Raw genomic sequence first — 18,424 nt, forward strand, 5'->3', positions numbered from 1 at the left:
GGGGAAGAGTTGAGGAAGGCTACGAGTGGGGTAAGGGGGAAGAGTTGAGGAAGGCTACGAGTGGGGTAAGGGGAAGAGTTGAGGAGGGCTACGAGTGGGGTATGGGGAAGATTTGAGACAGGCTCTGTTACATCTGCTTGGAGGTAAAATTGGGTCAACATCTCAGCCCCGTTACGTCAGTAAGCTGGCCGCGGACTCTGACCTCGCCCCCGACACGCCCCCTTTTTCGCTCAACAGGCTGCAAAGATGGCTGCTCCGTACCTCCCCACCCCGAACCCCAACCCAGAAATCAAGTACACACAGGTATGTGCGGCCGTGTCACTCGTGTGTGATGTATAACGTTAAGCATAGACTTCAGTCGTGAATCTACTCAATGGAAAATAAAAATACAAGGGGCCTACCCTCTCTTGCCATACGTTTGACATCAATGGGCGGGCACTGTGGACCAATTTTCACGCACCAGAACTTAAAACTTGCGTTGAACTTGTATTCAGTATTTTTGCCGAGAAAACACTTACTCTATCGTTCTGTTCACAGCACAATCGTCCTGCGAAACAACTTTTATAGGTGTCCGCGTCTCTTTACCAGTACGTATACTTAAAAGCTTGCTCGGGTGTCGTGAAAGAGGTTGAAGTACATGGCCGCAGGACAATGGGCCACTGGTTGCACAGGGTGCTGTGTACGTGATCAGAATGGCATGGCAAATTAAACATTAACCGCGGCTGGATGTAGAGTCGTTTTTAAAATCAGATGTCGGTTAAAAGGCGATCATCGGACGTTAACGTTATGTTACCTTACACTATGCCCGAACATTTATTTCTAGTTCATGCGATTACTCGATGAAACCAAAGATTACGATCAACTGAACAATTACGTTGAAGACCTACTAGCGACCTAGGGAATGTCTATTCATCGTGACACAAAGGAATTACGTACGGTTGACCAAGGACATTATACACAGTGTATAATGTCCTTGGGTTGACCGAGTAAGAATCTCCACGAGACACACGAGAGACCACAGTCAATTGTTCAAATGTTCACACTTCCAATTATAGGTTGTTGAATTATCATTTTAATGATAAAACAGTCCGCGGATTGTGTCGAAAGATCCTTTATTAGAAGCATTCTTGCCCCCAGAACACAGGGCGGCCCTCCCATGGTGACTAAGGGAAAACAAGGCCTTGGGAAAAACACCACTCGAACTCAGTTCAACAACTCATACAGGGACAAACATCCACATGATTTAGCTAGGCAGTCTAAAGGTCAGCCTGACTAACAGCTGTGACGCATACTTGGGACAGTTTGCAATAACAAACACAGGCACTGCTGAGGCAGAGGTACTTTGATATCTATAGCAGGTTTCAATGTGATTTTGGCCATTCAGATTCAAATAAAATCTAACTGATTTAAAAATCAGTTTGGCAATGAAACGAGTTTGCAGATGCCAGTCTGAACAGGGTGAAATTCAAAGTACCAAGGTTGGAAACTAGCAGATGTTTCAATCATTAATCCAACATGCTCAAGGACAGCTAACTAGAGACAAATATTGTCATTAACTCAACATGGTCAAGGACAACTAACCAGTGACAAATATCATCCAAATGTTTTTCAGCACCAAGGACAGTGCTGCTCATCAGTCCGATTTTTCTGATCATTCTATTAATGAGTGATAATGTTGCTACAAGTATACAATGATGTGAATTAGCATCAAAGTGCTTTCTTGTCAGTAGACAAACTACTAAAAGTAAACAAAATTTGTACATCTTGACAAGTTTTATGTACCTTCTGTTCAGCTGTTCATCAACAATGAGTTTGTGAACTCGGAGAGTGGGAAGACTTTCCCCACCATCAACCCAGCTACAGGGGAGAAGATCTGTGATGTTCAGGAGGCTGAGAAGGTATGTATGGGGTTTAGCCTTGGGTTTAATGCAATAACGTTATATACAGAATAAGTGAGAAATTCACAATATTTCGAGTCTTTTCGACATAAAACTAGATATTCAGAACAACTCTAGATTACTTCACGGTCCTTGATTTCCTGCTTAATCTGGACAAAGTTCTAATTGGGTCTAAAGAGTTCAACAGAAGAGGTTACAGGATCATGCCACAATGTGCTGTTTTTTAAATTCTAGGCTGATGTGGATAAGGCCGTTGCTGCAGCTCGGGCGGCGTTTAAGTTGGGCACGCCATGGCGGAACCTGGACGCCTCTCAGCGCGGGAGACTCCTCTACAAACTGGCTGACCTGATGGAGCGCGACAAGGACTACCTCGCTGTAAGGAATTCAAGTTGTTGTTTTTTCATAGACGTTCCTAAGAATAAATGTATTACCAGACTAACATTATTGACGTTACATGTATTTTGTTGAGAATCTCCAGGAATGAAGTGGTGTAATATAAATGCATAAAACTTTTGAATACATTTGTACTATAATTCTTTCTTGAATATTAAACATATCTTTGCTTTGTCATTGATGTCTTTGAGAAATCAAAGAGATCAATTCCTTAACAAATACAACTAAATACAACTGTAAACAAACAAATAATCAACACATATATATACAGAACCTGGAGACCCTTGACAATGGGAAGCCCCTGTTTGAGTCATACTATGTGGATGTGCTGGAGCCCATCAAGATCGTGAGATACTTTGCTGGCTGGTGTGACAAGATCACTGGGAAAACCATCCCTGTCGGTCAGTAAAATATGACTCAGCTTTTCATATCAAAATGTGAAATAAGTTGATTAGTTGCCATGAAGCACAAGGCATACAGTAAATGCAGCAGAAGAAGAACACTTAATATTAAAAGCTAATGTAGAAATGTTCTTTACAGTTCTATTCTAGAAGTTTATCAAATTTGCTCGAAGGTTTGCCTTTTGAATGAGTCCCAGTAAATATAGACATCTACACCCTTCTCATCATGACAAGAAGCTGTCTAATCCTGTCATGTTATGTTTTTTGCTTCCAGATGGCCCGTACTTCACCTACACTCGTCATGAGCCTGTTGGTGTGTGTGGACAGATCATCCCAGTAAGTATAGTTTATATAATACAGTGCAGCGCAGCTCTTTTCCTAAATCTTTTAAAAGACTCACTGACAACCAAAACCTACACAAGTTATCAAAAGGTTTTGAAACTGCAAAATTACTGCATCCAACAATATTTTTGTATGTACATGTATATAAGATGTCAACATTTGGGGGACTTTTGTGCTTGCGCAATAATAAAGTATTTTATGTACTGTATTAACATTAATCAAAATTAATCTTTGAACATTTTCTTGTTTCAGTGGAACTTCCCCATCAACATGGTGGTCTGGAAGCTTGGCCCTGCCCTGGCCTGTGGGAACACCTGTGTGCTGAAGCCGGCTGAACAGACACCGCTGACCGCACTCTACCTGGCCGCACTGGTCAAGGAGGTCTGGTCAGCTCTCGTGGCTATTGAAGTTGATAGTTTGTGACCCCATGGATTGTGCTCAGATGGATGAGGTTTATTTCTTAAGGGGATATTTGATCAATTGTGATTTTGAATGGTAGTAGAAGGGGTAGAGGGTGCCTTCCACTTTTGCAATATAGCAATAATTGCAATATAAGTAGGTAGGTAGGTGGTCTAGAGGGGTTATACCGATATATAGAAGACTCAATAAATATGTAAACCATATAAATACACAAGTAGTATGTTGCCTATAGGGCTGTTGAAATGTAGATGGGCACAGCTGCCCAATCCCTTGAAAGATATGCAAATTATTCTAACTAACCTAAAGTAACTGGAATCAGTCACAGAATTCCCATTTACCGGTAGCCTGGGAACCATCCAGATTTTGCTAGTGTAACAGAGCAAAATCCGGACGGTACCCAGGCTAGTTCCCATCGACATGGTTTGACTATAAAGTCTAATTGCTCTTACTATCATCTGCTACATGCATGTATAAGTTATATGTTTTTGCAGGCTGGGTTCCCGCCTGGTGTAGTGAATGTGCTGCCAGGGTACGGGCCGAGCTGCGGTGCCCACATTGTGGAACATCTGGACGTGGACAAGGTTGCCTTCACGGGCTCAACTGAGGTGGGCTGGGTTTGTCTTCACAGAAAAAAGCACTGTTTTGTTCTTTTGATTGAAGGAAGTTAGAAGGAAGCACTCTTTTGCTCTTTCAACTGTTTAGATAAAACAAGCAAATTAAGGTACACAGAAGCACTCTTTTGCTCTTTCAACTGTTTAGATAAAGCAAAGTAAGACAGATAGAAGTAAGCACTCGTTTCTTCAGATAAAAGATTAAAAGAAAAGCAAATTCGGGACTTAAAAGGATAGCACTCAGAAAATAGAGATGCTTGATCCTCTTTAAAATTGTGCTGTCATCCTTCCTCAACTTTCATGTAACAGCCTGTAAACTAAATCCTAGGGATAATTTTGAATTCTCCATCTAATGTTTTGCTAAATGATGCCATATGCATGATCCTCCAGGTTGGAAAGATCATCCAGGCAGCAGCTGGTGGGAGTAACCTGAAGCGTGTGTCTCTGGAACTGGGCGGGAAAAGTCCCAACATCATCTTCGCTGATGCCGATAGTGGGTAGAGTTTTACATTACAGGCATTTCACTTATGACAAACATCAGAATTTGCATGGGTGTATACGGATTATTGTTGTACTAAATATAATTTTGGACTCCTGGCTAGTATATAATGTACGTATGTACTAATTATCCTGAAGTCATGAAATCTGAGAGAAAACGTGCTTCGGTTATTAATCTGTTGCCATAGTCACAATGCTACCCGGTACATCATGATGTATTTTCATAATGTATTTTTGTCATGTATAACAGTGGACCATGCAGTGGAACAGGCCCATCAGGCCCTGTTCTTCAACATGGGTCAGTGCTGCTGCGCCGGGTCCCGTACCTTTGTGGAAGAATCTGTCTATGACGAGTTCGTCAAGCGCAGCGTGGAACGCGCCAAGAAGCGTACAGTTGGGAGCCCATTTGACCCTAAGAACGAGCAGGGCCCGCAGGTGAAACAATTTGCTTTTTTTTTTGCAATTTGTTTTGTCTTGTAGCTGAAAATGGTATCATTATTGAATTTTAGAAGAACATCAATCAGACTGTTATGTTATTTACAGTTTTAGTATATCTTTTGAAGTGTTTTCTTGTCATCAAACTGCATGATTTTGAATTTTTGTTTGTTTTTGTGACAACAGATTGATGATGAACAGTTCCAGAAGATTCTTGGCCTGATTGAGTCAGGAAAGACCCAGGGTAAGGTTTCTAATTTTCACATGTACACCAAGCCTACACTACTGTATGTTTAACTTATTTTTCTTGATCTGTCAATTCTCTTGATGTAAACCTATGCTAACTTGCACAGATTTATCAAGCGAGAGACAACCAAAATTGACTCTGATAGCTAAGGTCCTTCAAGCAAGTGTTCCTGGTGCAGGTTTGACTGTTACAGGTAGTTTTATTACAATGTGATTAAAATGTAAACCTCTATTATGAAAGATGTACCTTTGTACCTCAAGCATGCCAAATTTTCTCTCCTCTACCAGGTGCCAAGCTGAACTGTGGAGGAGCTCGCCATGGGGACAAGGGTTTCTTCATCGAGCCGACCGTGTTCTCAGACGTCGGAGATGACATGACTATCGCCAAGGAAGAGGTATAGTAACTGTACTGATAGTCATTGTCAAAAGCAGCCAAACAGTATTGCATTTGATGATTAGAGTTAGGTAAAGCAGTCATCGTTGACTGAGGTGAAGCACGATGCATTTTCAAGTCAACCCTTTTCTTCTCAATAGAATGTTGTTTTTTTTATGAGGAGGCTTGATACTCGATACTTGAAAATCTTCTTGATTTAGATTTTTGGCCCTGTGATGAGCATCTTCAAGTTCAAGAACATTGAGGAGGTGATTGAGCGTGCCAACAACACAACCTACGGCCTGGCTGCTGCTGTCTTCACCAAGGACATCAACAAGGCACTAACCATCGCCAACTCTGTGAAGGCTGGGACAGTCTGGTTAGTTTGTTGTACATAGTTGATCTACATACATGATACATAACTGATCTCTGTGATGAATGACAAACAGTTTTGGCGAGCTAACTTTGTATGCTCCACCTCTATTATGGAGGATGAAAGATGATGATGATGTTGTGGTTAGTTAGTGCTTCAACAATTTAGATACACTGAATACCATCTCCTTGATTACTCATCAATTCAGATGACAATTTTTAAGTTCTGTTCTTCCATTGCAGGGTGAACTGCTACAATGCCATAACCCCTCAGACTCCATTTGGAGGCTTCAAGCAGTCTGGAAATGGCCGTGAACTGTACGTATTTCAGTATATTTTTCTGCATTCTAAACTTTCCATTTTGGCCTCAAATATCTCAATTTGTGATAGTCATATAAAAAAAAAGAGGTAATTACAACTTATTTTCAGTTGGAGTACTTATTGGGGATTGTAACTACTATACTAACACAGTAATCTTTTAGAACTATTTTGAGACAGCTACCAGCTAGAGAAGAGTGTTGTCTTCAATTACATTTTGGTTGTGTATCAAACATATCTCTGTTAATCATTTTAGACCATTAGAGATACGACAATACAATGTAACGTAACCTGTTTCCTTTCAGGGGTGAATATGCCCTTGAGGAGTACTGTGAGGTGAAGACAGTAAGTGTGCCACCTTCTTCACTTTTCTTGTCATTGCCTTCAACAATGTGTTGATCTTTTTTTGTAGAAGTGAGAAATAGTGAAAATGCCCCCCCCCCACCCCAACTCAATGATTGTATGCCATTGCAGGTCACTGTCAAGCTGCCAGGCAAGATGTAAGCTGCACCATTCAAGAGATCAACACAGCAATGTCTGACTTCAGGAGGATTCAGTTCCACAGAGACCCGTCTTCCAAAACTGTTTGCTTGTGTAATCTTTGCATTCCAGTTGCTTTCTCATGACATTGGAATCTTTCAATTGACTGCTTTTGAATTTACAGTTGTGCAATTTATTCTGAAAATGCATTTCCCAAAAAATGTTATACTCCAAAAGGAGAAAGATATATGCTTATCATAATTGGAAAAAGGTCGGCAAGTGGTAGTTATGGAGTGATAACATATGGTCTGGCATATAAGTATGAAGATTATTAGTAAGTAGTAAGTTAGAGAGATTTAGTGAAACGAAGATAAGAATTCCGATTTCTCTCATGTGAATCTCTAGATTGTGCCATGAAGATTTATACATGTGAACCGAACATGTATTAAGAGTGCTGTAAATTTACTAGGCTAGCTTAGACTTAGAGAAAAAGGCAATACATGTATCAGTATGTTTTTCATTGATGGAATAAATGAAGACAAATCTAACATATCTCCTGTCAGTGAAAACCTATAGATAGCCTCTGTTATGCTTTTGTTGCAACTAATGCATTGTGCAATGCGCATAAAATTTGCTTTTCAGCCATGCCTGTGTCTTTGGATTATCTTTCTTTTCATGGTTGATATTACCTCACTTAGTAATAATGTAATAAATGGACATTATGATGCCAGTATATTATCATATCCAGCACTTATGAGTTAAATTAGACAATTGATTCATAGAAAGCGAAATACAAAATACCGTACATCTTGACACATTTCGCAGTGTTTTTTGTCTTCTTGGTTTTGCTTGAAACTCTCACTGCCATTAAACACTTACACCACTACATGGTGTGAGTTGAACACAAACCATTGGACTAGCAAAGCTAAGCTCCATGATGTGTAGAAAAAGAGATGGGCATTGCCATGTATTGTACACTAAAAGGTGGAAATGATTCTCACTCAATGCACTGTGTGACCATGGTCCATGGATGCCTCCTTTTCCCTTGAACGTTGATAAGTCTAGAGGTATTTACAGTACAAAATAGTCCAGTATTAATGTCTTGAATGTCATTTATGCCTCGAGGAGTAGTATTCTTCCTCTAAGTCGTACAAGTCTGCTGCCATGTCATCCCTCAGTGCCAGCAGTTTTGTGTCACACTCTGCCTGGATGGCCTTGAGTTGCTGAGTTCTCTGGTTGATGCCTTCGTTTACAGAAGGGAAGTCATTAAGGATGAGGAATGTCTTCAGGTCCGAAACAAGCTTCATTAGTGACTCACCAGCACGGACCTGAAAATAATGGCATCACACTTTCATTTCACGGTAAGTGGTAAGTGATCTAACAAGAGTTAGAAATACACACGTATAATGTTATATATACCGGTATTCAAGTGTTTTAAGTATAATGTTGACTAGATGACATATATACTTACTACGTTACTCATGTCACATATATACTAAACATATATCATCATGAAATTCACCATATTCAAAAAGCAATTTATCTACATACTAGTACATCTGGTATAAGCCACAAGTACACAGTATTCTTGCAGCTGAAAATGTATCGTTTTGATTACACTCAATGCAATATTTTCTGCTACATTGTTTTGAATGAATTCTAATTCATAGATCAAAACTCATCATTGGACCTTAATTTAAGGGGGGGGGGAATAGAAAGTTATGATATACCCAAGAAAAAAGTATTGAAACTCTTTGATACTCACAATATTTGCAGCTCTGACATGCATCTCGTATCGCGCCTGGTCCGACTGTGTCAGGGTCGACACTTGGTTCTGTTCTTCTACCTGGGAAAATGGTCACATCTTATCTCCAAGCAGATGTACTGTGACGTTACATCTGCTTGGAGCAACACAACACCAAAAATGCATCTTTTTCAGAAAATGGCTAATATTACTAGTAATGCCATACCTTAGCAGTTGTTTTGAATGATGTGAAAAGACCAGAGAAAACGACAACACAGAAAAGCTTCAAAAGGCGTGAACAACAAACGTACAAAGCTTTGGAAAGCCAGTCAATAATTTGTTATTTTGAAAGCTTCATTATACTGGTGATCATAAATTCAATACCTTGGCCGCCTTTAGTATCTCTGTGAAGTTGTCCAGAATAGATTTGACGTCGTCTTTCAGGCGCTTGTTGTAAGACTTGAGAAGTGACTCTTTACTCTGTGTTATACCTCGCTGCTGTGCCATCTTGTCAGCTGAAATGCGTGGTAAAACTAAACCTTCTGTCACACAAACTTCATCTATCCCACTTCCGCTTTGTACTTGGTTGTAACCACTTTTGGCAAGGGGTTTTAATACTTTCGTCAAGGTTTTCAATAAAATGTACCTATTGAGAAGATAGCCATCAATTATGAAATATGGTATGTAATCTAGAGGTATATAGGTTTTAATATCATATTTTCGGTTATTCTACTCAAAATGATTCCATTTTTTTAGAAATTAAAAAAAGCATGGACACACCCATACAGATGATAGTAGAGTCTTAGGTAAGATCTCGTAACATCGCGTGAGACTGGACGAGAGAACAGCCCCCACAATCCTCTGCTCTTCCTTTTTGGACCTTCGTCAAAATGGTGGGTATTGGAAAGTGGATATCGGAATACGAATCAACCAAAATCCTTGCTATTTCTCGACATACCTGCTTCAATTTTAGGTCAAAATGAAACTTACAGTTATGTAGATATTTTCCTGTGCGTTATTTTTATCGATGGTTGTGAAAATCAGTCAGAAATACGGGCGTGTATGTCGGTGGATCAAGATGCCGGATTCAGCATGGACCTGAATGGAAAACAGTATCTTGTGACGAGGCACAGACGAAATTCATTTTACACATTCAGAAATTTGCCACCGTGCGTTTGTAGATAACCGATATTAAGTGTTGTACGGCTAGCTCGAGAGTGTTGAAGAGATAAAACGTTTCGCCTGTGTAGTATACAGTCTAGTAGTGTAGCGCCCCAAATTATTTTCTCAGATGCAAATTATATTTTGTGAACTCCTGTTTTTAAATGTAAGAATCTCAGATATTCTTGTGTTGATAGTAAGTAAAGTGTTTAGGAAGAATTTATGAAGAAGTGTCATCAAGTATTTTGACCACAGTACATGATGAATGGATGTCCAATTCACACTCGTGTGATGAGGAAAACTTTTATCTTCACTCGCCGATCTGATTACTGTGGCCGAAAGAAAGAGAAGCTAGCTTATGAAGTTATGTTACATGACCAGACAAATTAAATTTTTAAACCAACTTTGTACAATATCTTGTACGAACACTTAATTCAGATGCCTGTCTCCCAAGTATTGGCATGTTATTTATAGTAAAATACAACACAAAAGCTTTGACAACACAAGTTTAAAACCTGGTATTTAAATGGTATCTCTAGATGCATTACAAAAATTATGGTGTGAAATGTGAATCTCAGCCACAGTTTCATTAATGATAAGTATCATCTCTCCTTCCCCAGCCGAAGGGAAAAGTAGCTCGCTCGAGGGGGAAGAAGGTGGCTCCGCCCCCTGCGGTGGCCAGGAAAGCTGAGCCTAAGAAGAAGGAACAGAACCCTCTGTTCGAGAAGAGGCCTCGCAATTATGGCATCGGTATGAACTATTTATAAGTCATGTTGTTAAATGTTGGTTGCTTATACATACACATGTAGTTTGTGAGATGTGCCAGTGATGATCACCAATATTTGCTAGTTGATGCGTCACTGATATCAACCCCAACCACCAAGATCGCTGAGGCACAAATACTTCAAGAAAGTGTCATTCTTTTCTACCAAAGAAGTAAAAAAACTGACTTGTTGTAACAATAAATGTGCATGTGTTGACAGGCCAGGACATCCAGCCGAAGCGAGACTTGAGCCGTTTCGTGCGCTGGCCAAAGTACGTGCGGCTCCAGCGTCAGCGGGCGATCCTGTACAAGCGTCTGAAGGTTCCACCACCCATCAACCAGTTCACACAGGCACTGGACAGGCAGACAGGTATGAGTGCATTCTTTGTGTCTTCTTAAAAACCTGAGGATGTTGTAATTCTTTTAGTTTTAGAGTGCAATACCTGGTGTAGTTTTGGGACTTAAGTTACAATTTCAATGATGGCATAAAAGCAATCTTGGGTTTAACAGTGTTTTCTCCCAAAATGTTAAAATGTTCGGGTACAATTAATTTGTTAAAAACATCAGCTAGTATTTGAACCACAGTACATGATGAAAGGATGTCCAATTCACACTCGTGTGGTGAGGAAAACTTTTATCTTCACTCGCCGATCTGAATACTGTGGCCTCTACTCTAGTTTTATGCTCGATTGAGAGTTTGTATTTCCTATACTGTACTAATGATCCTCAGATTTTATCTATAAAGGTATGCCATAAGTATTGTAAAATTGATATGGTAACTTTTAGGAGTGCAAAGTTAGGCTGTTCTGTATCATGGTGCTTTTACTTTAGCTTTGTTAATAAAGTGTACAAATCTTTTATCAAAAGAATTTTGTAGATTGACAGGTCAGTGTTATATGCAAGACTGTGCTTACCAGTCTTGTAGTAATAAATGTATTCCTAATGATTTTACAGCCACTCAGCTGTTCCGCCTCGCTACAAAGTACCGCCCCGAGACCAAGGTCGAACGTAAGAAGCGTCTGTTGGAGCGTGCTAAGAAGCGTGTGTCCGGGAAGGAAGACGTCCCGACAGAACGCCCCCCTGTCCTCCGCTCTGGTGTCAACACGGTCACCACTCTGGTGGAGTCCAAGAAGGCCCAGCTGGTGGTCATAGCTCATGACGTCGACCCTATCGAGGTATGGACTAGCCATCTAGTTAAGAACACAAATTAGCCCAGTATTCGATCTTTTACAGCATGCTGAAACTGAAAGTATGAGGTCCAACTCTGTAGAGAATAATAAATGATGAAGGGTTGATTAAATTTTTTTGTTTTATGTTGTTTGTTCCTTGTGCTGCTATGATGTATGAATTTCTTCACCTGAAGTGTTGTGTTGAACAAAACAATACGAGCTTTTTAATGCTGAGCAGCCAACAAAACCATAACTTTACCAAGGAACCCACTGTGGGAGGTTGAATTCTTTCCTTGCTTAGACACATGTAGTACATGTCATCATTCATTGTGTTTCTGTCCAACAGTTGGTGCTGTTCCTGCCAGCCCTTTGTCGGAAAATGAACGTTCCCTACTGCATCGTGAAAGGGAAGGCCCGTCTGGGCAGACTGGTGCACCGCAAGACCTGCACCTGCGTAGCCTTCAGTAAAGTCAATCCGTAAGTTCAGCATGTTCTTGCCATTGCTTTTGTACTTAAAGATCAACATATCCTTTTCCTGGATTCTGAAGAAATTGTGGTTCCAGGGCTGCTGTGATGTATGAATTTCTTCACCTGAAAATTTTTGAAGAACAAAAAATCGAGCTTTTTAATACTGAGCAGCCACATTCAACATCATTTTGTTGTCATGTATGCAATTTCTACTACTAGTCATGTCAGTAACCTTAGATGCCATTGCACTAGATAAGCCATTGCTTTTTGGGTGATGGGTTTCTTTCCGAAAAGATCTAATTTGATTTTTTCTTGACAATCGTATAGTGAGGACAAGGGACAACTAGCAAAGCTGATTGACGCTGTCAAGAACAACTACAACGAAAGATTTGACGAGGTCAGTATGTGGTACATTACAGCCTGGATAATCTTATCAGGGTTTGTTGTCACGAATGCTATGATGACACTGTTGCGCTTTGTCAGAACTGATAACTGTTGTTACCAAGTGGGTAATTCTGAGCATTCATCTCATCTAACCACCTTGTCTTTGCAGTATTTTTATACTGTGAGGACATGTCTTAGATTCGTTGTAAGAAAAAGTACATCTGTTGAGTATCTCTATTTCATGTTTCAGATCCGGCGGCACTGGGGCGGTGGTGTCATGGGCAACAAGTCCCTTGCCCGCATCGCGAAGCTGGAGAAGGCCAAGGCCAAGGAGCTTGCTCAGAAGATGGGATAGACATCCACAGATTTATCAGAGAAGCTCTAAAAATGTAATAAACATTTCCATCCCAAACATGGTCTTTTGTACTTGTCTGAATGGTTTCAGTTTCATCAATTCAAATAGGCAGAAAGTTGGGTGAGACAATTAGCAAAGTCTGGATCGAGAGTTTATTTCTTTCCTTTTATACATAAGTAAAGATACAGACAAGACTCTAAACTTACCAGATAGTGGTGGGTTGGATGTGGTGGTGAGAAACAGTAAATGCCATGGCGATGTAAATTATAAATGTATCCATAAATTTATGAAAATATCTGTAGATATACATGACTTGTCGTAGTGGAGAAAGGCAATGTTTGATTAAATACCTACACTGTTCACTTTATTGGATACAATTATGCATAAATATTTGCCTCAGAAAGTTGCTGGTCATTCAGAAGGTTGGGATCCTGCCTATCAGTCACTTTTCTCCTATACAGGAAACACCCTTATCTTGGCACTTTCTTGAAGTAGGTCCAGTACCATCCCAAGGCAGTCAAGATGCCCAATGAGTACCTGGAAGAAAGGCAACAAACATGTCATTGCCATGAACTATAAACTGGGTAAAATGTATTCAAATTGAGGGGTATGTTTTCTGCCATACTGAAATATGACAGTACTGAATGGACTGTATATGGTAGTGTGAAAATCTGGATGAATGTCAAATGGTAGTGAAACCGTAACAGAAAACTAGGGAACAAAAGCCACATGACATTCTGTTACAAGGCAGAGATTTTGAGAAGATACAGCAGTCTATACACACCATGTGAGGATGTACTGCATGTGTTCATTTCTAAGTTGCACCCTAGTCTGCCCTCCTATGGGTCCACCTGGCACTGTGCTTCCTGTCAAGAAAACATAATTCAACAGATACTCAATAACTCCTAACATTCTACAATCATTGGTATTTAATGACAGCAAAGGTTCTTGTTTGAAATGGTGAGCTACATTTGAGGCTTCTGAAGTACAAACAGTTGCCAATAGAAATAAAGTGCATATTAGCTTTAAGAGAGCAAAGATGAAGTCTTCAAAATGAATTTAAAGATGTCACTTTCAGAACGAAACTGATAGTCTTACCTCCAACTGCTTCTATGAAGATAGGCTGTGCTTCTGTTATCTGGGCCATGGCCTCCACATCCCTGAAGTGCCATCTGTTGTGTGCGATGTCATTCTTTGGGACAAATGGTGCTCTCTGGGGGAATGAAACAACAACAAAATAATACATCAAAAGGACCAACATTCAAAATGGAAGGAAAAATTGTCTTCCATATACAGTGTATGTACATGTAGATATAAAACATCAGCCAATTGCCACTGGTCTTTTACTTAGTGATATCTAAAAGCAATGCATTGTTTATTGTGTAAATACTAAGAGGTAAAAAAAGTCTCACCTTTTTCATTCAGCCTCACTAGACCAACAACTTCTACCTCTCCTGTAACCTGCAGTGGAAGTTAACAACATCTGTGAGAACCTGTGGTTTACTAACCAGCTTGTACACAATTAATAGACATATGATATAATGTTAAAAATGAAGTACTGACCTGGCCATCTGGTCTTGTTGCTGGGTTGATATGTTTCTTGGACACCCATCCTCTATTCACTAGAATTGTCCTCCTGCATGTGAATCAAAGATCAAATCATAAAAATGCATAACTTTTGACTCTTCATTGTGCTCGAGGTCTTCCAATGAATATCGTAAAATTAACACAAACAAAAGGCTGATATTATTTGCATGTTGACAGGGCTATCAATTTTCACAGAATACAAGGACATTTAATTTTATACTTATTATTTATAGCAGTCTTTTGGCATCAAATGCTGTAGTAGACTGATACATTACACGTCTACTAAGCTACATTGTCATGTATGGGGCAAACAGAATTACCATGTACAACATGTACCAAAGATGTGAAGAGCTCTCACCCTGTATCTGCACAGTGGAAGGGTGTGACCACCTGAGCCCCTGACTGCGCCCTGGCTCCCATCCCCCCTCCTGTGTCATGGGTGTTCAGAGAACGGGGTAACAGGTACATCTCCTTGGAGTGGTCAAAACTGCCTCTCACTTTGACTGGTCTGTACTCCATTGTCTGAAGCTCCAGTTGCCTGAAAAGTGGACACAAACATTCACACTTTAATTATATTGAGTAAACAACTTTAATTTGTGCCATTGACCATCTCAGCACATATAAAATAGACTATTATGTACATTAAACACGTATAGGCTCAAATAATTTCATGAGGCTGGTAGGACATAGGATATCAGGATTTTCTTCTTACACAACTGGCATTGTCTCTCACTTGCCTGTCAAACAGAAGCTCTGAGGAAGATATCTGACAGGCGTCAAAACATGAGCAGGTGAGAAACATACTGGTTGTGGAAGAAAATCCTGATATCCTGCACTTAGGGCTATTTTAGAACACTATGTATATCTTACTCACTCAGTAGGTATGGGAACAGGCAATCGGTTAGTCCTGGCCTCCATGTCTTTGATCAGGTCTAACTTCCACTGTCTCCTCTGGACCTGCCATGTGCCCAGCCCGAAGGCTGCAGCAGGGATAGACAGGAGGAACCAGGCATGGGGAGGGGGGAGGGCACTGGACCGGGACGTGGTCTGACTGGCATATCTTGTACCTGCGGAATAGAGAGAACACTTCATTCATCCTAGAAAAGTTAGATAGAGGTACATTATATAAAACGGTGAGTGAATCAGTAGTACTTATCTCAGTGGTCCCATATATGAAATATAATGTTCTATAATAATATATAGATAGATGGGTCGGACATCTGTCTCGATAAAATTATAGCAAGACAATTTTTGTTGATGTCAACTTATGATGCATGGAGAATGATAGGGCAAGTGGTAATAATTTACCATCATCGGCTATGATTGGGAAACATCATAATCATTACCATCAAGTACATGTACCTGTGAGTCTGGCGTCTGTGATGAATAATAACAACACATATTTTATGACTCTTACCTGGTCTAAAATTACTGGTCCTTGCTGCAAACAAGCCACACTGAAAAAAAGCAAAACAAAAAGTGTGACTCTGATGTGCAAATATCAAATATATAACGTACTACATACAATTTACTAGCAGTATAATACAAAGCTAGCTTAAGCTTTGAGCTTCACATGTATCAATATGAATACATGTATAGCCTTACCTGTGACCCTTTCCTGACGCACTGTAACGTAACCCTACTCAAGGAAAAGGAGCTCATTTTGTCGGCAGCTTTCTTAGATATCCACTGGTAAAAGTTTGATAGTAGTGATCCTTCGTAGAGAGTGAGAGAGGGGCAATATATAACCCCTGTTGTGAGCAAGGTTGCATAAAAATGATTGAGGTCAAGGGTCGAACCAAAATGGAGCTAACCACTCTGTCCGATAGGGTCCGATTGGAAGTAGAGGAAGCTACAATATTAGCTTTAATGCAGTCAAAGAAATACAAAGTCAAACAGATTTTGAATATAAATATCTGTAAAATTAGTATAATTTTGAAAACATACAAATTTATGGCAAATTGTGTCAATTTTGTCACTGCAAAAATGCGTTGATTTTCCACTTATCTTAATGGTTTCGACCCAAGAAACGTCCAAGCGTCATGGGCTCCTGAAAGTGGGAGTTTGCTCCCTCCCCTCAAAATATATCATCTTTACCCTTAAAAACTTGTCGCTGAAGCCTACAGAAGTCAATAGTGTAGAAGCTGACATGTGTGTCACGATACAGAGACAACCAGGACATGCCGAAGAGAGGAAAGAAGGCCAGGAGGAGGCGTGCAAAGTTGGGCACAGAAGCAGACGTGACACTTCAACAGTTTGCCGACGCCGACGGTACTACTCACCCTCCATCTGGGAGGCTCGGCAAGGGCGAGGCTAACGCCTTCGTCCGGCAAGCCAAGGCTCTCTGTCACGTCCAGCCGTCAGAAACCTTGAAGATGGAAGAGGAAGACTCACTCCCCTGGTATGAGAAAGACTGGGACAGTGACCAGGGAGACATCCATGCAGGGAGTGACAGTGACACTGAACTTGAACTTGAAGAAAACTTGACTAGCATTAACCAACTTAACAATAAACACAGGCAAGTACAAGACAGTTCAGAGCCTGAAGTTGAGTATCCAATGGATCTGTGGTTTGTACTTGCTCCCTACATCAGGCCAGAGGATATTGGAAGGTTTGCTGCAATTTGTAGAAATACCTGGCATCTTACTCAAACCATCGGCTTCTGGCGAAGGCTCTACAACAGGTACTACTCGTCCTCTGCTCAGCTGCCTGAACGTCTGCAGCCTGAGTGTATGGAGAGAACCATGTGTCTGCGGACTTGTGTTGTCCGGTCTCTGTTCTACCTGTACACACCTTTCCAGCTGCAGGTGAACACCAGAGCACCTGTGGACCAGGAGAGGTTCAATGGCATCATCGGCAGCAGGTGCTTGTACAGCTGGTGCTCCAAGGGCCGCACCTGTCTCTCCACTCAGTCGGGCATACGAGACGTCTGGGTCTTCTACTTCAAGCTGCAGCTCCCCGGCCGGCCACCAGGTGGCATCTACCATCCCAGGAGGAGGAGGAGGAGGCTGTGGGATGTGGATGAAGATAATGACGACGCTTTGGTGAACCCAGAAGACGGTTACTGCGTACTCCGCATCGTGGCTCCACACTATATTGCTGTCCCGGGAACTGTTATGGGAAAAGTCATGGCTGACATCAAACTTGCTCTCAGTGGAAACATGCAGAACCATTGTATAATGATGCACTTTTCAGATCAGCTGTGCATGACTAGGAAGAAACCAAAGGCAGCTAATGGTTCAAACAGGGCCAGGACTAAAGCTAACTGTTCAGCTATGCTGGGGGAAAGAGTGATTCTGGACCCAGTAAAAAGCATTCAGGTCTTACACTGGTGGCATCCCCACTATCCATACAAGTATCCTGGCTAGTTATGGGGGCATTGAATATTGCAGCCTAGGCTAAGCATGAATTCGGTAACATATTGAAAAAGGAGCAACTTGCCAAATGAGTCAAATGTACAGTGCTATTTCCTTTACTGTTTACTTTACAATCACGATTCTGAAATACAACTTGGTGTATCTGATAGTAACTGAGCATAAAATAAAACTCCAGGGTAAACTCATTATTACGATGATTTTGTTGTTGATTAGGTTATCAGGGTTTTTGTTTTCAAAGGTCCGGAGTTAGCATTGACTTGGTGTACTTGGACTTCTGATGAAACAACCCCTGACGGGGATTCAGAGTGTTTGCAAAGGCAGCTGTAAAATGCTTTCTGGCATGAAACAACATGATAGAAAGGTGCAATAGAAATGTGAAAGACAACATGTTGTCTCTTGTAAATACAACAGAACATGTAAGTTTTAAGCAATAAGAAGAAAAGTGTACCCAAATCACTTACAGAGATATAAAGCATTAGCAACATGAATTGAATTCACTGAATAAAGAAATATCCTATGAATGATATAATGTTGTGTCTGTCTTGATTGCAGAATATTACTGATTAATATGGTCAAGGAACATTTACCAACCATACTTTTACATGCTGCCTACAGTGCATATGATTTAT

General features: G+C 40.6%; 5 protein-coding genes across 5 annotated transcripts; 3 read left to right on the forward strand and 2 right to left on the reverse strand.

The window, feature by feature from the left end:
* The first annotated feature begins 184 nt into the window (after positions 1 to 184).
* On the forward strand, positions 185 to 7,432 carry LOC109466029 (retinal dehydrogenase 2-like). Its single transcript, XM_019763559.1, has 15 exons — positions 185 to 303; positions 1,794 to 1,898; positions 2,133 to 2,273; positions 2,563 to 2,692; positions 2,967 to 3,028; positions 3,287 to 3,415; positions 3,946 to 4,059; positions 4,456 to 4,558; positions 4,814 to 4,998; positions 5,185 to 5,242; positions 5,533 to 5,639; positions 5,839 to 5,996; positions 6,233 to 6,307; positions 6,613 to 6,652; positions 6,782 to 7,432. The coding sequence occupies exons 1-15, from the start codon at positions 247 to 249 to the stop codon at positions 6,809 to 6,811; spliced, it is 1,494 nt and encodes a 497-aa protein (XP_019619118.1). The 5' UTR covers positions 185 to 246; the 3' UTR covers positions 6,812 to 7,432.
* LOC109466032 (mediator of RNA polymerase II transcription subunit 22-like) lies at positions 6,970 to 9,114 on the reverse strand. Its single transcript, XM_019763561.1, has 3 exons — positions 8,916 to 9,114; positions 8,553 to 8,633; positions 6,970 to 8,115 (listed from the first exon to the last, which is right to left on the reverse strand). Exons 1-3 carry the CDS (start codon positions 9,036 to 9,038, stop codon positions 7,897 to 7,899), a joined length of 423 nt encoding a protein of 140 aa, XP_019619120.1. The 5' UTR covers positions 9,039 to 9,114; the 3' UTR covers positions 6,970 to 7,896.
* A 307-nt stretch (positions 9,115 to 9,421) lies between these two features.
* LOC109465913 (60S ribosomal protein L7a-like) lies at positions 9,422 to 12,888 on the forward strand. Its single transcript, XM_019763400.1, has 7 exons — positions 9,422 to 9,428; positions 10,293 to 10,442; positions 10,676 to 10,825; positions 11,410 to 11,630; positions 11,971 to 12,101; positions 12,420 to 12,489; positions 12,727 to 12,888. The coding sequence occupies exons 1-7, from the start codon at positions 9,422 to 9,424 to the stop codon at positions 12,829 to 12,831; spliced, it is 834 nt and encodes a 277-aa protein (XP_019618959.1). The 3' UTR covers positions 12,832 to 12,888.
* A 203-nt stretch (positions 12,889 to 13,091) lies between these two features.
* LOC109466030 (surfeit locus protein 1-like) lies at positions 13,092 to 16,206 on the reverse strand. Its single transcript, XM_019763560.1, has 9 exons — positions 16,024 to 16,206; positions 15,836 to 15,875; positions 15,293 to 15,485; positions 14,777 to 14,956; positions 14,395 to 14,467; positions 14,247 to 14,292; positions 13,930 to 14,046; positions 13,616 to 13,697; positions 13,092 to 13,368 (listed from the first exon to the last, which is right to left on the reverse strand). The coding sequence occupies exons 1-9, from the start codon at positions 16,078 to 16,080 to the stop codon at positions 13,302 to 13,304; spliced, it is 855 nt and encodes a 284-aa protein (XP_019619119.1). The 5' UTR covers positions 16,081 to 16,206; the 3' UTR covers positions 13,092 to 13,301.
* A 239-nt stretch (positions 16,207 to 16,445) lies between these two features.
* On the forward strand, positions 16,446 to 18,288 carry LOC109466149 (transmembrane protein 183B-like). The gene has a single exon (XM_019763800.1). It carries the CDS (start codon positions 16,599 to 16,601, stop codon positions 17,784 to 17,786), a length of 1,188 nt encoding a protein of 395 aa, XP_019619359.1. The 5' UTR covers positions 16,446 to 16,598; the 3' UTR covers positions 17,787 to 18,288.
* The last annotated feature ends 136 nt before the right edge of the window (positions 18,289 to 18,424 follow it).

Source organism: Branchiostoma belcheri, unplaced genomic scaffold (genome assembly GCF_001625305.1).
Source record: "Branchiostoma belcheri isolate BF01 breed outbred unplaced genomic scaffold, Haploidv18h27 scaffold16, whole genome shotgun sequence".
NCBI classification, from domain to species: domain Eukaryota; kingdom Metazoa; phylum Chordata; class Leptocardii; order Amphioxiformes; family Branchiostomatidae; genus Branchiostoma; species Branchiostoma belcheri.

What these genes read in the sequence shown, in the direction of transcription:
- LOC109466029 (XM_019763559.1), top strand. Translation starts at nt 247, where the DNA reads ATGGCTGCTCCGTACCTCCCCACCCCGAACCCCAACCCAGAAATCAAG. An exon ending in CATCTTCGCTGATGCCGATA is followed by an intron (nt 4,559 to 4,813) that starts GTGGGTAGAGTT and finishes CATGTATAACAG; the next exon opens with TGGACCATGCAGTGGAACAG. An exon ending in TGAGTCAGGAAAGACCCAGG is followed by an intron (nt 5,243 to 5,532) that starts GTAAGGTTTCTA and finishes CTCCTCTACCAG; the next exon opens with GTGCCAAGCTGAACTGTGGA.
- LOC109466032 (XM_019763561.1), bottom strand. Translation starts at nt 9,038, where the DNA reads ATGGCACAGCAGCGAGGTATAACACAGAGTAAAGAGTCACTTCTCAAG. An exon ending in AGATACTAAAGGCGGCCAAG is followed by an intron (nt 8,634 to 8,915) that starts GTATTGAATTTA and finishes CCATTTTCCCAG; the next exon opens with GTAGAAGAACAGAACCAAGT. An exon ending in ATGTCAGAGCTGCAAATATT is followed by an intron (nt 8,116 to 8,552) that starts GTGAGTATCAAA and finishes CATTATTTTCAG; the next exon opens with GTCCGTGCTGGTGAGTCACT.
- LOC109465913 (XM_019763400.1), top strand. An exon ending in GCCTCGCAATTATGGCATCG is followed by an intron (nt 10,443 to 10,675) that starts GTATGAACTATT and finishes ATGTGTTGACAG; the next exon opens with GCCAGGACATCCAGCCGAAG. An exon ending in ACAACGAAAGATTTGACGAG is followed by an intron (nt 12,490 to 12,726) that starts GTCAGTATGTGG and finishes TTCATGTTTCAG; the next exon opens with ATCCGGCGGCACTGGGGCGG.
- LOC109466030 (XM_019763560.1), bottom strand. Translation starts at nt 16,080, where the DNA reads ATGAGCTCCTTTTCCTTGAGTAGGGTTACGTTACAGTGCGTCAGGAAA. An exon ending in TCTAGTGAGGCTGAATGAAA is followed by an intron (nt 14,047 to 14,246) that starts AAGGTGAGACTT and finishes TTTCATTCCCCC; the next exon opens with AGAGAGCACCATTTGTCCCA. An exon ending in ATGCAGTACATCCTCACATG is followed by an intron (nt 13,369 to 13,615) that starts GTGTGTATAGAC and finishes CCTTTCTTCCAG; the next exon opens with GTACTCATTGGGCATCTTGA.
- LOC109466149 (XM_019763800.1), top strand. Translation starts at nt 16,599, where the DNA reads ATGCCGAAGAGAGGAAAGAAGGCCAGGAGGAGGCGTGCAAAGTTGGGC.